At 35.7% G+C, this 16,993-nt stretch overlaps 1 protein-coding gene across 3 annotated transcripts in view; it reads right to left on the bottom strand.

The window, feature by feature from the left end:
* LOC143860085 (SUMO-activating enzyme subunit 1B-1-like) overlaps nucleotides 1–16,993 on the bottom strand; it is a 26,019-nt gene continuing 9,026 nt past the window's right edge. For all 3 annotated transcript variants that reach the window (XM_077370600.1, XM_077370597.1, XM_077370599.1), the window contains exons 4-11: nucleotides 16,492–16,687; nucleotides 11,428–11,507; nucleotides 7,462–7,578; nucleotides 5,058–5,108; nucleotides 3,357–3,423; nucleotides 1,434–1,537; nucleotides 1,228–1,332; nucleotides 1–304 (exon numbers count right to left, since the gene is read on the bottom strand). In XM_077370600.1, coding sequence (XP_077226715.1) covers nucleotides 191–304; nucleotides 1,228–1,332; nucleotides 1,434–1,537; nucleotides 3,357–3,423; nucleotides 5,058–5,108; nucleotides 7,462–7,578; nucleotides 11,428–11,507; nucleotides 16,492–16,687 — 834 coding nt within the window. In that variant the 3' untranslated portion in view covers nucleotides 1–190. The remainder of the gene's footprint in view (nucleotides 305–1,227; nucleotides 1,333–1,433; nucleotides 1,538–3,356; nucleotides 3,424–5,057; nucleotides 5,109–7,461; nucleotides 7,579–11,427; nucleotides 11,508–16,491; nucleotides 16,688–16,993) is intronic.

Raw genomic sequence — 16,993 nt, 5'->3', positions numbered from 1 at the left:
TTGCTCGGCATATGACATAAAATATATTTCTGGTGTAAAAATATCATATGTTATGTCTGGATGGAGTTTGATATGTGCAATCTATTGTGCCTGTGAACTTCGATTCTGCCCTTCTAAAAGGAACATCCGCTCTCACAATTCTGTCTCCTTCTACCAAAACAACTGGAAAGCAGCACCATACTAACCCAATTCAGCTCCCATCAGACTTGGATATGTCCTCTATTATGCCTTTCCCGTCGACAGCATCAAAGAAGAAAAAGTTCTTGAGAGGATCCCCCTTCCCAGATATTTCTTTAATGACCTCCTGAGAAATTCACACATCAAAGTATCAAAACACAGCAGCAGAAATGAGATTACCAAATCTGAGATCAAAACAGATAACCATACGTGTTTTGAGCGTAGAGGTGACTAATTTGGACAGACCTTAGTCTTTTTGTACCACTATTTTTTCTTTTTTTTGAATGGCAGTCTTTTTGTACCTCTAATCAAATAGATACACTTTTTTCTATAATTTTTTTTTACTAATATATGAACTAATACATTTGTTATGCCGGTTGATTGGTTTGTCAGGCCGGCCAAGTTTCGGTGCCAGACACCTTACATCCTTGTTTGACAATGTCACATAAATCAGCCTTAGTGGCAGGTTCCAACCATGAATGTTTCTAATCCAATAATAATTTGATTTCTCCATCCAAAACTAGAAATCATCGAAATAGCTACAAAGATATGGGGCAAACGGTTTTTCATTCTCAAAATTGGGTGTATCAAAGGGTTACCAGTTTCTACCTGACAACTCTCGTGATGACTCTCGACTAAGCATCTAATCTAGTAAGTTCGCAAATGAAGAAGAAAAATTAGAGATTCTATAGGATCATTGCAGAATAATTAAAAAAAAGTTCATGATTAAACAAGAGGATAGCTTCAGTTATCTACAGGTCATGAAATGGAACTCCACATCATCCCATTGGTGCAAGCAATTAACAAAAATGGATACTACATACTTTCCATTTCATTTCATGTGTCCCACAACTCCAACCAATGCGATGGGCAAAGTACTGATCTTCCCCACCTTAAGCTAAGTTGTTTTTTTTTTTTTTTGATGTAAAATGTGTGTAAAACAAAATTTATGCCCATTTTCAAGTGTAAAAATGGGCATAAATTTGAAAATGGGCATAAATTTGTTTTACATCCAAAGAAACAGAACCTTTCAAGAAATTTTTGTTGTACCTGACCAAGAATCCCACCAATAATCGCACATACCGGTGGGTGCTCTGTTGTACCCACTAGTAATCGTTCCAGGAGACCAACAGGGATATGAGATTCATTCAGTAACTGCTTCATAACAATACCAGTACATGTCAGAAGATGTGACACTCTAATATATTAATCAAAATCGATGCCCACCAGAAAATAAACAAAATAGATCCAATCACCTGGGCCTCACAAATCTCCTTCCTCAGCTCCAAAACTCTAGGAAGATCAGCCATTGATGTTTCACCAGGATTACGTCCCTCGGCCACTTCAAACCTTTCTATCACTGCAAAAGAACGAACTGTCATTGCATTGCCCACTTGTTGGGACTGGGTGAATTGCCTAAGGCAAAACTCTTGAGCTAGTAAATTGTAAAATGAAAAATTGGAAAATGCTTATGTAGCCAAATAAACCTATTAGTGATGATACGGAGGAATATTATAAGTTGTTTTCCGAAGCCAGCTGTTAGACAACGAGGAACAGCATGTTTCATGCTATATTGGGGCCTTAATGCAATCCCTACAAGGGTTGCTGAATTCACACATCTTATAGAGTGTATCAGAGGCATTCCAACAACGGCCTTTGATGGTGGAAAACAACAGAAAAAGGTGGGGGGGACTTCGATTATAAGGAAGTGCCGTAAGATAGGATGGTGAAGGTGCTGGCTTTGAAGTTGTGAGACAATGAGGGGGAAGTTGAGAACCAATAATTGGAAGAAGACAAAGTCAAGGGGAAACTTTTCTTCTTTTTAATTATGAACAGACCATGAATCATCGACTTCAAAATTGGAAACAAGGTTGCAGACCTAGTAGTGATGATACGGAGTAATATTATAAGTTGTTTTCCGAAGTCAGCTGTTAGACAACGAGGAACAGCATGTTTCATGCTATATTGGGAGCTTAATGCAATCCCTACAAGGGTTGCTGAATTTACACATCATATACAGTGTATCAGAGGCATTCCAACGGGCTTTGGTGGTGGAAAACAACAGAAGGGGGGGGGGGGGGGGGGGGGGGTTAGGTACTTTTTAATAAACGTTGCTTAGGCTTTCTGTCGGTAACAATACTGATATCAGCAATGGTCATAACACATACTGATATAATATACAACTAATACACTTATGGTTTTGCTTTCATTATGCATTTCAATTTCCATATGTGTTTCGGTGGGGTTGGGAACAGAAACTTCTTCGGTCTTTTCGTGTCGATTTCGGTGGAAATTTAAAACCATACTTATTGCCTTCATATTACAGTTTATCCTGTGGTTAGCCATGCATACACCACGAACAACACATCTGGATGACGAATAAAGATTCCTAGATATCTAAGGATTGCTCTAGGAAAAGGTATTCTACACGTGACTCATGGTCATGCAGATGTTGAGGGCTACTCCAGTGCTGACTGGGCTGGCATACACACTAATCGACAATGTACTAGTGGGTATAGTAGCTTTGTTGGCAACAATCATGTCATTTAGAAGAGTAAGGCACAAATACTTGTGGTGAGATCAAGTTTAGAACAAGTATACCGAGTTATAGCTGATACTACTTGCGAACTTATTTGGCTTCAAACACTAATTAAAGAAATGGGGTTAGAAACTACTACTCTAATGAAACTTCAGCATGACAACCAAATAGCCAATCACATCACCTTAGCAAGCTAGGATGATTGGTGTCTATGTCATAGCCTAATGGGTAGTACAGATAATTTACATACGATGGTCATGTTTATGGGGTGTTTAACAGGGAAGAATTGTCCTTTCTAATAGATGATCATTCAGTAACTAAAACAGAGGAGCTGGCAATATATCCCCGAACATTCTCATGAAATTATTTCGCTTATTTTTCTATTCTATTTCTTATACTACTAGAGCAAACTTGCACTGGTATTGAATGCATAAAAGCCTCCGAGAAGAAAACAAGATAAGGAATAACAAATCAGGAAATAACTTAATTTCCAAAGCACGAAATGTAGGAACCATTTCAAACCACTTGGAGTGTTATCTCATTTTATCATTTATCTTCTAATTATTCTATTCAGCTTTCAGATATTGGAATCTATTGTAATTTACTAGTGCTTCAGTAATGTTAGGCATAAGTTACAGACCTCTCATAGCGAAGTACAATTTTGACGTCTTTCTAGGAAGACTTCTCCAAGGTATTGCAACTGCTTCCTGCAATGATGTATACTAAACGTTATGTGGAGAATCATAGTTATGTGGAGATTCATAACAGACAAAAAAGACTCAGAAGTACAGATTTCCACTCAATCTAAGCTAACTTTATGTACCACAACATAGAAACATTTAAGTTCTATAGCCTAAAAAACAAAACATACATAATACATTGTGCTAGCTCAGGGATCAGAACAACCCCTTTGTTGTTGTAGTACTTAAACTTTGTTGGTGTGGTACTTAGGCAAGGAAATGTATTTTCCCATGCCACCACAACCAAGTTAATTTCCATGTAATTAATGTGCTATCTGACAATAAGCATGTTTGTCATAGGTGGTCAGAATACAAGATTTATCGGTTCCTTTGGTTGAAATTTTATGAATTTAAAAAACCTGAATTCGCAACTCGAGAAAAATTATAGTTCTAGCTTGCACGAACCAAATTTTATGAATTGAAAAAACCTGAATTCGCAACTTAAGAAAAATTATAGTTCTAGCTTGCACGAACCAGGGTTTTAGAAGTATCTGAGTCTAAAAAAGAAGAAAAAAATCTATCTATGAGGGAGACTATGTTTTTTCTCCAATGAGAAACCCTGGGTTCTTGCCCATGATATTGGCTAGAGAGAGAGAAAGAGCTTGTGGATTTTTCTTGTACAGATACAATCACAGAGGTGGGATGTTCTCAAGCTTTGGTTGTTGATTCTTTGGTCAACATAACAAAATTTCAAATTGCAATAAAAGAAAACCCCGATTTTTCAATCAGGGAGGACATCTAAACACACCATCACATTGCAATAATTGATACTAGAAGGAATTTTTCCATGGATTTTGGGCAAGAAAGAATGTACAATTATTGCTTTCAACTTGTCAAAAATCAGCCCCAAAGGTTGTACGGACTGCACTATTTACTTGAGATTTTATATGTTGTGCAGACATATATATAGTCGAGTATTTTTACAAAAAGTACTGTACCGCCCACTTCATAGGATGATCCAAATCATTCACTTGTTGGGCCACAACGTAAATAGGTTGATCCTATGGAAATGATTTTGGGGGTACAAACTATTTATGTTGTGGCCCAACAAATGAGTGATTTGGATTATCCGATGAAGTGGGCCATACAGTATTTTTTTGAAAAATACTGGACTATAAGTACACCATATACAATCTCTATTTACGAAGTAGTTTAAAATTTTAAATGATCTCTGATGAAAAGCACACACTATTGCTTTCCCTGTAATGTCTTTCCATCACCTTTTACATTATTTATTGGCTGCTCTGAGATCAAATGTGAGCATCACTCAACCATTGGTATTTGCACTAGTAACCCGAATACATGGGTTTCAAAATCCGTTTCCTATTAGAGAACACAATTGTGAGCACCACTCAACCATTGGTATTTGCACTAGTAACCCGAATACATGGGTTTCAAAATCCGTTTCCTATTAGAGAACATAATTGAAGGCACTTTCTTGCCAATTAGTGTCAGCATGAACTTTCACGTTCTTCCTAGAAATGGGACAAGCTGATATGGTATCATTAGGCATTGAACTAATTACTCAAAAATTATAAAGAAAATGCTACCAAACAAAAAAGGAAAATCAGATTATCAAAAAGGAACAAATCAAGGCATACCTCAAAACTAGGATACTGCAACTGGCATTCAACAGTAGCATCGAGCTTTTTCTGAAATAAAATATTTTCAAAAATTATTTATGTACTTTTTCAATGTGGACAACTGATGAACATGTGATATAAGGAAAACCTATCCTGTCCAATTATTTTTGAAGATAACTGACTTTGAAATTCCAATTACACCAGATTAGCCAACAATATCAAGTATACTGAACACAAACTGAATTAACTAATAATTCAAGGGGGCAAAAAGTCATACAAAACCAAAAGGCTTAGTTATAGTCATGGTTTAAAATTTCGACCGAAATCCGAAATTTCAGATTTCAGTGGGGACCGAAACCGAAATTTTCCGAAATTCAATTTTTCGCCAAATTTCTGTAATTTCGATTTAATGACATTATTTATTAAAAAAAAAGTGTTGGCCGAAATTTCGAAATTTGGGTCTGGAATTTGGAACCAAATTACCAAATTTTGGTTTTTAGTGGGGTCCGCACGGTTACCGAAACCAAAATTTTAAACCATGGTTATAGTTTCTACAGTTAGCTTGTCCTTAATGTGACCTGGATATAGTTTTGAGGAACTGCCGTATCATTCAGTGACACCTTCTGAGAAAGGTTAGATATAATATCTAAAATATCCCACGGACCAAACAAACCCTCGAATGAGCCTAGGAAGTCACCAGAAATGAAAACCAGCAAACTCTCCCTCTTGCTCACTTGAAACCAGAAAGCCACATAAAGTTTCTTGCCCGACAATCTGCACAAAAGAACTCCTCTATGGAGAAGAAGATCAATACTCATGATTCGACAAGCGATTGACGAAATCTCCAAAGAGGAAAACCTAGCAGGATTCTTGAGGATAATGGTTTCTTTCCCCCGCCACTAGAAACCACACAAAAATTCTCTACAAAGAAGAACCTTGGTTGGGATCCTATTGATATGTCCAAATGTACAATCACAAGACTGCCTTTCATGAAAAATGGAATCCTCTAAGTTTGGATTTTTTTATCATATAAGCACATTGGAGATAAGGAGTTGTTTTTCTCTCCCTTACATGTGCGCACATCGCTCCGTGTTCAATTTCACTAGGATCATATTATTAAATAAAACTATGGTTTTAAATTTCGGCCGAAATACCTAAATTTCGGTCAGGACCGGGACCGACACCAAAATTTGTAATTTCGGTATCGACCAAGATTTCAGCCGAAATGTCCGAAATTTAGGGATTTTGGAAATTCGGCCAAATTTCATTTTTAATTTTTTTTTCAAAATTTCCAATTTTTGCAGTAATTTCAGCAATTTCGAACGAAATTTCGGTAAAAGCTGAAATTAGTTTTTTTTTTAACCAAACTTCGGCCAAAACCCGAAAATTTCGGTTTCGGTTGTGGCCAAAACCAAGACCGAAACCAAAATTTCAAAGCATGATTAAAACCACATAGTTTATTAAAAACCCATGTCCAATTTGTTGATGATTGTAAATTGTAGCTTGTAAGTTGTGAGCCTTTTTAACATTTATTGATTTATTTATCATTTATTTAAATCATTGAAAGAATACTATAGCATCTCATGTCGAATAAAATTTAGATGAAAGGAATATTGTGTTCATTTTGTTTCGTTAGCTCTTTGTCTTCTTTTTGTTATAACTTAATAGATTAAAATTTGAATGACAAGAAACGGGAACAATGATAAAAACTTATAAAATTTACTTATAATACTAGTTTTGAATCATAAGTTCAACTAAAAGGATAAGCCAAAATACAATTTTGAAATAAAGAAACTATTCTTAAATAGTAAAATATTTCAGTTTCGGCCATGACCGAAACGAAATTTACATGAAATCGTTTTTTTACAAGATTTTGGCGAAATTTTAGAAAACCAAAATTTCCCAGAAATTGAAAATTTGCCTAAATTTCAACCATTTTACCCTTTTACAATATTTCCACCAAAATGTTATGATTTCCACCGAAATCGCCAACATTTCAACTGAAATTTTAGACATTTTGGTGGAAATTTTAAAAAAGAAATGAAATTATTATCATATTTTTACATGATTTTAAACGAAATTTCCACCGAAACCGAAATATTTCGGATTCATTGGTGGCCGAAACCGACACTGAAACCTCAATTTAAAACCTTGGTCACAATATCTGGAATGCATTAAATGTACAGAAAACAGAACATGCTGCAAAACTCTCCATGCAACTTTCTTCAATATTTTTTTTATATTGTTCCATCTTTCCAATCATACACCATTCAACATTAGGCATGTTAAGGGAAAGCGAGAAAAGGTAAATACAAGGGGCATTATCCTGGACAAAGGATAGTCGAAAAGCCACATTGTTTCCGAAATCAGGATCAATTCAATAATAGCAAATAATTAAGAATAGAAACCAATTAAGGAGCACCTTTGCATATGTGTAGTTCTGCAAATCAACAAATATCTCCCCACATGAGTCCCTACAATCAACTGTAAAAAATGCAATCCGCTTTGGTCTCTTCCGACATTTTTCATTTATCACTTTCTGTTATGGAAACATAAAGGTAAATGAAACTGTAAGAGAGTTTAAAATGGAAATTCAATAGAAACTGCAAACAAGTTACTTATGTCGTATATATAGCTTATGTAATTGCACAATTTTCAATATAATCAGGAGAAATATATGTGCCACAATTTTGAATGCCATAAAAGAGTTTAGCGGAGATGAGTGTAGCGGAGATGCGAATGCTTAGATGGATGTGCGGCCACACAAGGCTAGATAGAATTAAAAATGAAGACATTTGTAAAAAGGTGGGCATGGCACCGCTTAAGATGGTTTGGACATATCCAACGTAGACCTTTGGATGCTCCGGTGAGAAGAGGCGACTTGTGCCAAATTGATGGAGTAAAAAGAGGTGGGGGCAGACCAAAAACAACTTGGGTAGAAACAGTGAGGAAAGACTTGATAGCTAGGAACATAATAGAGAACATGACCTAGGATAGGATAGAATGGAAGAAAATGATCCACGTAGAAGAACCCAACTAGAACCAAGATTAGAGCCAGGTAGATTTCTTTTACCTTCTTCATGAATTTTTTGTAAAGGATTCATTTAGCCGACCCCAACTAGTTGGGGACAAAGGCTTTGTTGAGTTGAGTTGACTATAGAAGAGTTGAGAAACAAAAGAAAGAAGGGCCAAAGTAAAGGGAAAAACATAATAAAGTTACATCACAAAAGGGATGACAGACAGGTGTTTAAAGAATCAACCTCGGCAGCCACATTGGCGAGCCTATTAGTCTACTTCTTTAAGGATATGCAAGCCCTTAATATTGACCGTTACAATTTACTGCTAAAGATCATGGTTAGTTCATAGAACAAATTCAAAGGGAAGCCAACAAGGAAATATTTGAAAGCTCGAGCTAAGCTTTTCCAAAACTAGCTTATGACCAGATTGATACAATAATAACCTCGAACTACTAATAATCTAATCTAATAATAGGTCTCTTTAAAAGAAGAAAAAAGTATTACCAAGTCTGGAGAATCTATATTGTACATATAAGCTGCTAAAAATATTCCAAATGAAATATATTTCTAGAAAATTAACAGATGAAACTTTCCAAGGGTGTTACCAAGAATATTTCTCCAAAACCTTGATTAACAAAAAGTAAAATCAAAACCTAAACTGCTGATATTCCAATCATAACAGCTGACAATATCATTGAAAATCCAGCCAAAACAAAATTTTGAAAAAGAAAAATCAAAGCATTCTCAGCTTGGACTGCTGTGCTTGTCAAATACTAAGATTCAAGAAACATTGTGCTTTATGTTTAATTTCTTGGCAGAAGCAATGAGTCCTTATTACATTCCAATCAAGCGTGAATACGAAATTATCGACATGAATGAAGTTCAAATGGATACTACACAAGGAAATCAATTTACACCAACAATGCACATAACTTACAACAAATAAAAGTTTTTTTTTTGATGGAAAGAGTGAAGTAAAAGAAAATTATGAAACCTATACATGTATACACAGTTATTTACATAAATTTAAAACTAGGAGGATTGTTGAAGAAAAATGAAAATTGGGGAGGTAAACATTAGGGATGTCAGGAAGTAAATTGTTAGATGGAAACTGGTGATTCGAAAGATGGAAGCTTCCCTCAAGCTAGATTAGCTAGAGAGAAGCTTCGAACCTGTAAATTCCTCTCATTGCTTCTTCAGAACTTCTATTAAATTGATACAGAATGATACACATTAACTCTTCACACATACACGTTAGCTCCTCTCATTGCTTCTTTAGAAGTTCTATTAAGGGGAGGATTATTAGCCTCCATCAAAGTGGTGATTCGAAAGAGTCATTTGATATGCTGATGGCAAGTTTTATTAATGTTTTGCACTAAATTTGTTATCAATTATGCCCATCAAGAGCCAATTTTATGCCTAAGATGTTTTATGTAGTAAAATGTGTCTTTTTGTTAAATTTGGTTGACGTAATGGGTTCTTATATTTTTATAAATATTTATTATTGTTTTAAATTTTATAACAATTGTCTTTTCCAAAATGGGTGAAATAGCAGTACATTCCATTTCAGCGAAGAACAACAAAATCCCAGCTGAAATGGAATTAATGACTAAAGTTGGAGACGTGAATACACAATATTGAGAGAAGGAAGCTCCTTGCTAAAAACAATCAGTCCATGAAGTGTATACTCAGTATTTAGGCTAGAAAGAAGCTTCGAACCCCTAAATTCCTCATTGCTTCTTCAAAAGTTCTATTAAGTAGATAAAGAATGATACACCTTAACTTTTCACACATACCCCAGAGATTGCTTTTAACACACAAACTCTTGCTTGCCTGCTACAATAAGAATATGTTTTCAAATAATTCAGACTCATAAGATGATGTCATTTGACGAGTATCAATCTACCAGATTTCTTGGATAATATTAAGGAACATTACACTAGCACTCACTTTGGCTTTCATATAATTTAACAATTATGACATAACTTAATAATTATCTTGCAGTCATTATTTATTTCAACTACCAGATTGATTAGGCTCAACTTCAGTCAAATATTTTAGAATCCCTCTAGCACAGAGGGATATACGACAAGAGAGTAATCTATTAATCAGAGGGCTGCAAAAGTACAAATATATTACCAGAGTTACTCCATGCAATAAATGGGAAAGGAAGTATTTATTGGAAGATCAAGACGAGCACCACCTTCTTAGCTCTTGAACATCAAACAAAATTCTATGGTTCAACTAACAAATCAGCCACCTTCACCATAGGATACAATCTCTATTCATCTTGATTTGAGTCAACAAATAGTAATAACATCAGCAAGACATGCTAGGCACAAAACACAGACAACCCCAATCATTTTTGCACACCAACAGAAGAAAGCACTACATTCTGTTGAACGATCAGCACAGGAAAGAACTAAGGTTTAAAAATATATAAGGGAAAAATACAGTAGGGAATCAGAACTAGATCTTGTGGAACTGATATTATGTCAATGGAAGAAAATTAGAAGGAAAGAGGAGAGATGAAAAGAGAAGAAAGGTAGAGAGAGAGAGAGAGAGAGAGAGAGATCTTCACATAGAGAACGATTGACACCCTCCTCGGCTTAAGAAATTCTACCCCCCACCACCCACACGCAGAGACACACAAACGATTTTATTAATATAAGAGACGTCCCCGCTAATTACAAGTACGCCACTTGATGTAAAAAGAAAAGCATGCCCCTTAGAAAATGAATAAAGGAACACGAATAATAATAAGACTTCAAAAGTAACAATTCTTTGAAAAGTCGGGAAGTGGAAGTCACTACACTCTGGAATTGATGGTATAAAACATTATTAAAACTTAAAACATGCAGCAACCAAAGTACCAAACATACTAACTTATTTGATTATGGCATTTGTAAAAACATTAGAAGATTTAAACTAAAAATGGAAAGAGTCATAAATAGTATAAAATTGATTTAGGTGATCTTGAAAGAAGCATGGAAATGATAGTTGGAATTGAAAATAGGAACAAGTAAGAGTTTTGGAAGCGGGAGCGGGGGAAGAAATCAAAGTACATTTCAGGTATCAAGTATCCAGTGTGATTTTTGGGTAATCAATAATTCACATAATGCGAAAGGAATAACCCAAGGCACAACACACATATATCCTTCAAGAAGTGGAACCTCCACATGCAATAGATTCCTACCTTGCATGATATAAACATTAAATGTAAATTGTGGAAAGGATTAAAAAAAGCCATTCTCAGATTAAAGCGGCGTAGATAACAGAATATTTATTGTAATCAAAACACTCTCCATGATGAACTAATAGACATCATAAAGTACATTACTGTCTACTTTTTGTTATTGAAGGGTATTTACTTTATTTGTAAGAGAGGAACAAGCAACTACAACAGCATCAAACTTGTCAAAGAATTCTCCATCGAATGTTGACAATTCACCTAAAATAATAATAATAACAAGAAAATTAGCATATGTTAGGTGCAACAATCAAGTTTCTAATCAATAGGGGTGCAGAACTGACAAAAGATGAGCATATTTAGCTATGCATGGTTTCATACATAAACAAACAGCAAAGAAAGAATGGAACTGCAGAAAACCAGCAGATACTAATTTTAAAACCAATGGCAGAATCTCTCTCTCTCTCTCTCTCTCTCTCTCTCTCTCTCTCTCTCTCTCTCTCTCTCTCTCTCTGAAAAAAAAGGAAAATGAAGATTATATAAATTTACGATGCATCTAAATAGCAGGTAAGTGCCCACGTACAACTATGGCAGTAGAATTTTATAGGTAAACTAGTAAAAATACTAAAGGTGGTTCCTAAAGAATGCTTAGCGCCCCAAGTTAGAAATATAGAGAACACTACATTACCAAATCAATGAACTATGTATAGGGTTCATCCCACAAGCATTGAACCAGAAATTGTGGACCCATATGTATATCCAGTATACCAGTCAACAATCCAAAGAGTGTGGTTGGAACTTGAAACCGTCCCGTGATTCCGTGGAGTTCCATTCCCAGTCGTTGGATAAAAAAGTTAGGACAGAAAGAGAAGGGCAGAAGAATTTAAAAGAAGCTGTCTTTAGAACAGAGAAAAAGAGCAGTCGCTTCCAAGAAATGTTAGGAGTCATGAAAGATGATATTAGATGAATGAGTTCTTCAAAACAGAGTGTTTAACAAATAAGTCAACAACATCTATAACAAATAAGTCAACAAATAAGTCCCAAACAAAAAGTGATGGAGGCCAAGGATTTTTGACTCACAAGCCTAGTGGAAAGCCTCTATTGGGATCACTGCAAACACTACAGATAAGGCTTAGAGGAGTCATGAGAAGATGAAGATCTTATGTAAAAGGAAGACAAATCTTGGATGGCATTCTCATTGCCAATTAGTGTGTGGACTAAATAAACGGAGCTCAAATGTCAATAATGGTATTTATGCAAGACATATATGGAAAAAGCATTTGACCCTGGTGAATGGGATCCCATTCATTACTTGACAGGAAGAATTGGGTTGGAGAGTAGAGGAAAAATTGAATAGGGCTCAACAGGATTGTTTTATCCCAACAGGAGCCTAATTGAGTACTCAATAGCTTGAGAGGCCTTAAAACATGATGATCCTCTCGTCACCGTCATTTTTTTATCTCAACAGGAGCCTAATTGGGTACTCAAGAGTTTGACGGGCCTTAAACAAGGTGATCCTTTCTCACTCTTTTCATTTAGTATTGAAAAAGAAGCATTGTGCTCTGTAGGCCGGTAGAAAGAGGTATTGTGATTTGAATCTCGTTGCCACCCATTTCACATCATCAATCAACAAACTAATACATTTGATATTATGTTGATATCCTTGGGAGAAAGCTAAGAACTCAAGATGCATCTTTTTTTTTTTGACGAATAGGTTGCATCATTAGATGGAAGCAAGCAGTATGGGGCCTTAAGGTGAACTTTGGAAGGAGCAATACTGTGATGAATGTGGAGGAGCATATTAATCGCTGCACTGAGAATGGTGTGATGCAAAGTGCAGCATTCACCCATATATAGATCTTGACCTTCCTCTTGGTTTAGGGATCCCATCAAAATCGATGCAGGGACTTATCATTGAGAGAGTGGAAAGGAAGTCGTGATGTAGGACAGTTTTCCTCATTTTCCTTTTGTTTCTTAGTTTTATTTGTATTAGGAAACAATTACTCAGCAGTTAGTAAGAATTCTTGTTAGGAGTCCTAATTCTAGTGAAGTTAGGTAAGTTAGGAGTCTTAGTTAGAGAAGAAATTTGAAACACTCTATAAGTATGTGGTCGTATAGTGTGTAAAGAGAGATCTTTCATTGAATAACAAAATAGTTTCAGTTTTTTATCTTATGCCCTTCTGGATTCAAGGGATTTCATCAGAGGGAAACTGTTCTTCTTCAACAGGTTGAAGACAGTGTCTTCGCCTTCTTTCCGCACGCTTCTGCCTCGTCAAGTTGGCTTTTCGGGAGAGAAGCAACTCATCATCTGGAGGAAGGATAACACTACTACGACTTCTATTTCATATTTTCGATCACTTTATGGCAGTGTTCAGAACTTTTCGGTGCAATGGCCAATCAGACGGGAAAAACTCAAACAAAATTCTTACAGGAAATTACAGAATAAGGAAAATGCCTCGAACATCTTGTTAAGTGGAAAAAGTATGCAAGTAAAAGAGGAAAACAAAGCCCTTTGGCAAAGAATTATTATAACAAAAATAAGCGGAATGGTGTGGCGGCGGGGAGTGGAGAGTTGCCCACATGTGAAATTCAGGGCCACAGTAGTCTATGCCACTTTAAGGCTAAACAGAAGTTCATGTTAAAGTTACGTTTATAATTTCGGGGAAGGGGTTAGGTTTTGTGAAGATTTATGATGGGAAATGTTTTGTCATGGCATGTTTTTCTAACCCTCTATAGGTAGGTCACAAGTTAAAAGGTGTCCTATTAGGGATTGTCTTGAGAGAGTAGGGGGTAGCATTTTTCTGGGTTGAGTCCTTGCACAAAACCTCAAAGATGATGAATGATAGTACTTTAGAGCTACCACCATTGTTGAAGAAAATGGACATTCTTACAAAGTCTATTGATATGATGATTTGGGCCTCGGAGCCACATAGTGGGCTTTCAGTTAAGTCACCTCTTTGGTGGAGGATGATTCGATTTCTCTAGTGGCTAGGATTTGGAGAGCTCCTATTCCACCTAGATTTCAAGCTTTTTGTTGGACAAGGCTATTTAGAAAGATCAACATGCTTGAGAAGGTGAAAAAGAAAAGGTTTAGACTAGAGAGCATGTGCATCTTATGCATGAAAGAAGAATCTAGAGATTATTTAGTAATCCATGCATGGTAACACATAAGATCTAGCATATGGTTCGTCAACAGCTTCTTGGTCTTAGTCAGCTTTCCTGAACTCAACCAAAGGCATTCATTGAGAATGGAGACCCCCATCTATCTACGGGATAAGAAACATAGCTTCGGGTCGTGATACACCTCACAGTCCTTTGCCAAACTTTGAACAGAAGATGTAAAAGGGTGCTTAAGAGCAGACAAAGGCTTTGATTGAGTGCTTCTTAGGAAAGAGTCTTGGAGCTTATCCGCTCAAACTCCACACAGAAGTTAGAAAATCATCATTAGAAGTCGTCCTGTAGAGAGAAATGCTGTTCTATATCCATTCTTCATCTGACCAGTGACATTAAGTTTTAAATTTGATGATACTCATATTGGGAGAGGTTTGGAGTGAATGAGTGGAGTGTTTAGGAATCACAAGAGACAGATTTTAGAGTTATCTTGGGCAAAGGTTTCAGGTTTTAGTTTCAGTATGTGTTTCGGTCGTGATGGAAATAGAAACATGTTGGTTTCGAATGGAAATTTTGGTGGAAACCCTGTAAAATTATGAAAATCTATGGAAGCATAGGATGTGTTAGAATAAGTACAAATACACACTTAAAAACAATCACACACGTAACAAAACCACCCATAATGGTTTAATAACATCGAACACCTAACAGCATGCATTGCCACACATGTTTGATACATGATGCATTTCACAAGTAATTCATATAAATATTTATACATAATACATACAGCACGTTTCATAAAAATAATTATGTAACACGTATTGGTATAGTGTACCACTAATACACTTACGATTTTGGTTTCCCTATACGTTCTGATTTCATTAATATGAAAATAGAAATATTTTGATCATTTTGTGTCAAGTTCATTGGAAACTTGGAACTATGCGTTGGGCCCCATTGGTGTCAAAAACTCAAATGAGGCTAACTGGCTCGACTTACGAACCTTTGAATGACTTAATTTTCTTTAATGAGATGGAGAGGAAGCTTGTACAGGAGGATATGTGGTCGGACGTAATTAAATGGGCATTTGATCGTGGCCCGAGACAGTAGCGTCTGATCATATGATAGAAGAGGTTCACAATATAAGTAGAAGTTTAGTTGTTTCTTTTGCTCATGCTGTAAGAAGGGCTAATTATATAGCCAATAGGTTCGCAAAAGAGTGTGTAGTAGATATTATGTATGGGGCTATCTCAGGCCTTGCGCTAATCTCTCTCTCTCTTTTAATATATTTTGTAGTCTCACTAAAAAGAAAAATAAACTGGTGAACTAAGTAACTATTGTCTAAACTTTTATGCATTATCATGTTCAAGTGGCGTACATCTAAGTGTCTTTTATGTGGTTTATTCAAAGGCCATACAGCACAAGATTGTAATGAATAAGAAACAACAATGAAACTCATTCAGTTGAGTTTCTACAGTAATGTGTTATATATCATGCACCTCATTTTTTTTCGAATGGCATATCATGCACCTCATACTTAATCCAAATAATTCATCAGATCTATGGGCCACACCTGTTAAATTCTTAATACAAGTATTTAAGTTTAATAATGAAAATTTCACAAGAACTTCATCTAGCCCATAAACCATGAGCAATTTTACATATGCTTCACAGCTGAAATTATAATAATGGGGAGTGAGCCTCTAGCTCAATGGTCAAAGCTTTGTTCTTTGACCTAGAGGTCGGCGGTTCAATCCCAGCTTACCAACCAAAAAAAGAAGAAATTATAATGATGAACTGTTGGTTGTTAATAAAAACCTTAGGAAATCACAATATATGGCCATTCAATAATTTTTATAAAGCTCATAAACCTAAACATAAACAAATGATTAACGCAAACAAATGTAATGCAGCTTAGTTATTTGTAAGACATATTCCACTCTTCAACTGCTCATTCCACACAGCTCAACCCCAGCTACAATAACATAGATTACCAAAAGGCCAACAATTTTCTATAAAATTATAATCCAGTTCCAGATGACACTAACCTGTTATTACATGAGATATTCACATTGTAGAAAATAAAAGTGTAACAGTATTTAATTGAAGAACATAAAACAACCAATAAACTTGCCTTTCTCTACTGAAACATGGACCATTAGATTGAATTCCCTTAAGGAATCACAACAAACTTCAGCAAGAGATCTCCCACTATACATATTATCATCGGGAGGAATTAAGAAGTTCGTTGAAAAGGCCTCATCTGTGACCAACCGATCATCCATCAAGGTCAAACTGCCAACTCCTGCTAGAACAATATTCTTGCAAAACTACAGCACAACAAGACTAAAATAAGTATGTGATACATGTTGAGCGAGAGAAATTCTGTCAAGAGCTGGTCGAAATAGCTATTAAAATCAAAATGGTACCCAACAATATAAGAATCTGTTATAGCTTATAAAACATTAAAAAAACATAGATTCAGCTCCTGGATGAATCACAAAGCTGTCAAACCACAGCACCACACACTTTTTACAATCGCTTATAACTTTCCCAAAAATATGTCCAATGAGTGAATAAAATATCAGAACTCCAACACATGAATTGTAGTGTCTGTATGACGAACAAAACTATGA

Source organism: Tasmannia lanceolata, unplaced genomic scaffold (genome assembly GCF_043159265.1).
Source record: "Tasmannia lanceolata isolate RefF3 unplaced genomic scaffold, GAP_Taslan_0.1 ptg000037l, whole genome shotgun sequence".
Taxonomy (NCBI): domain Eukaryota; kingdom Viridiplantae; phylum Streptophyta; class Magnoliopsida; order Canellales; family Winteraceae; genus Tasmannia; species Tasmannia lanceolata.
Note: the sequence above shows the minus strand (reverse complement) of the source record. Positions and strands in the feature narration are given on the sequence as shown.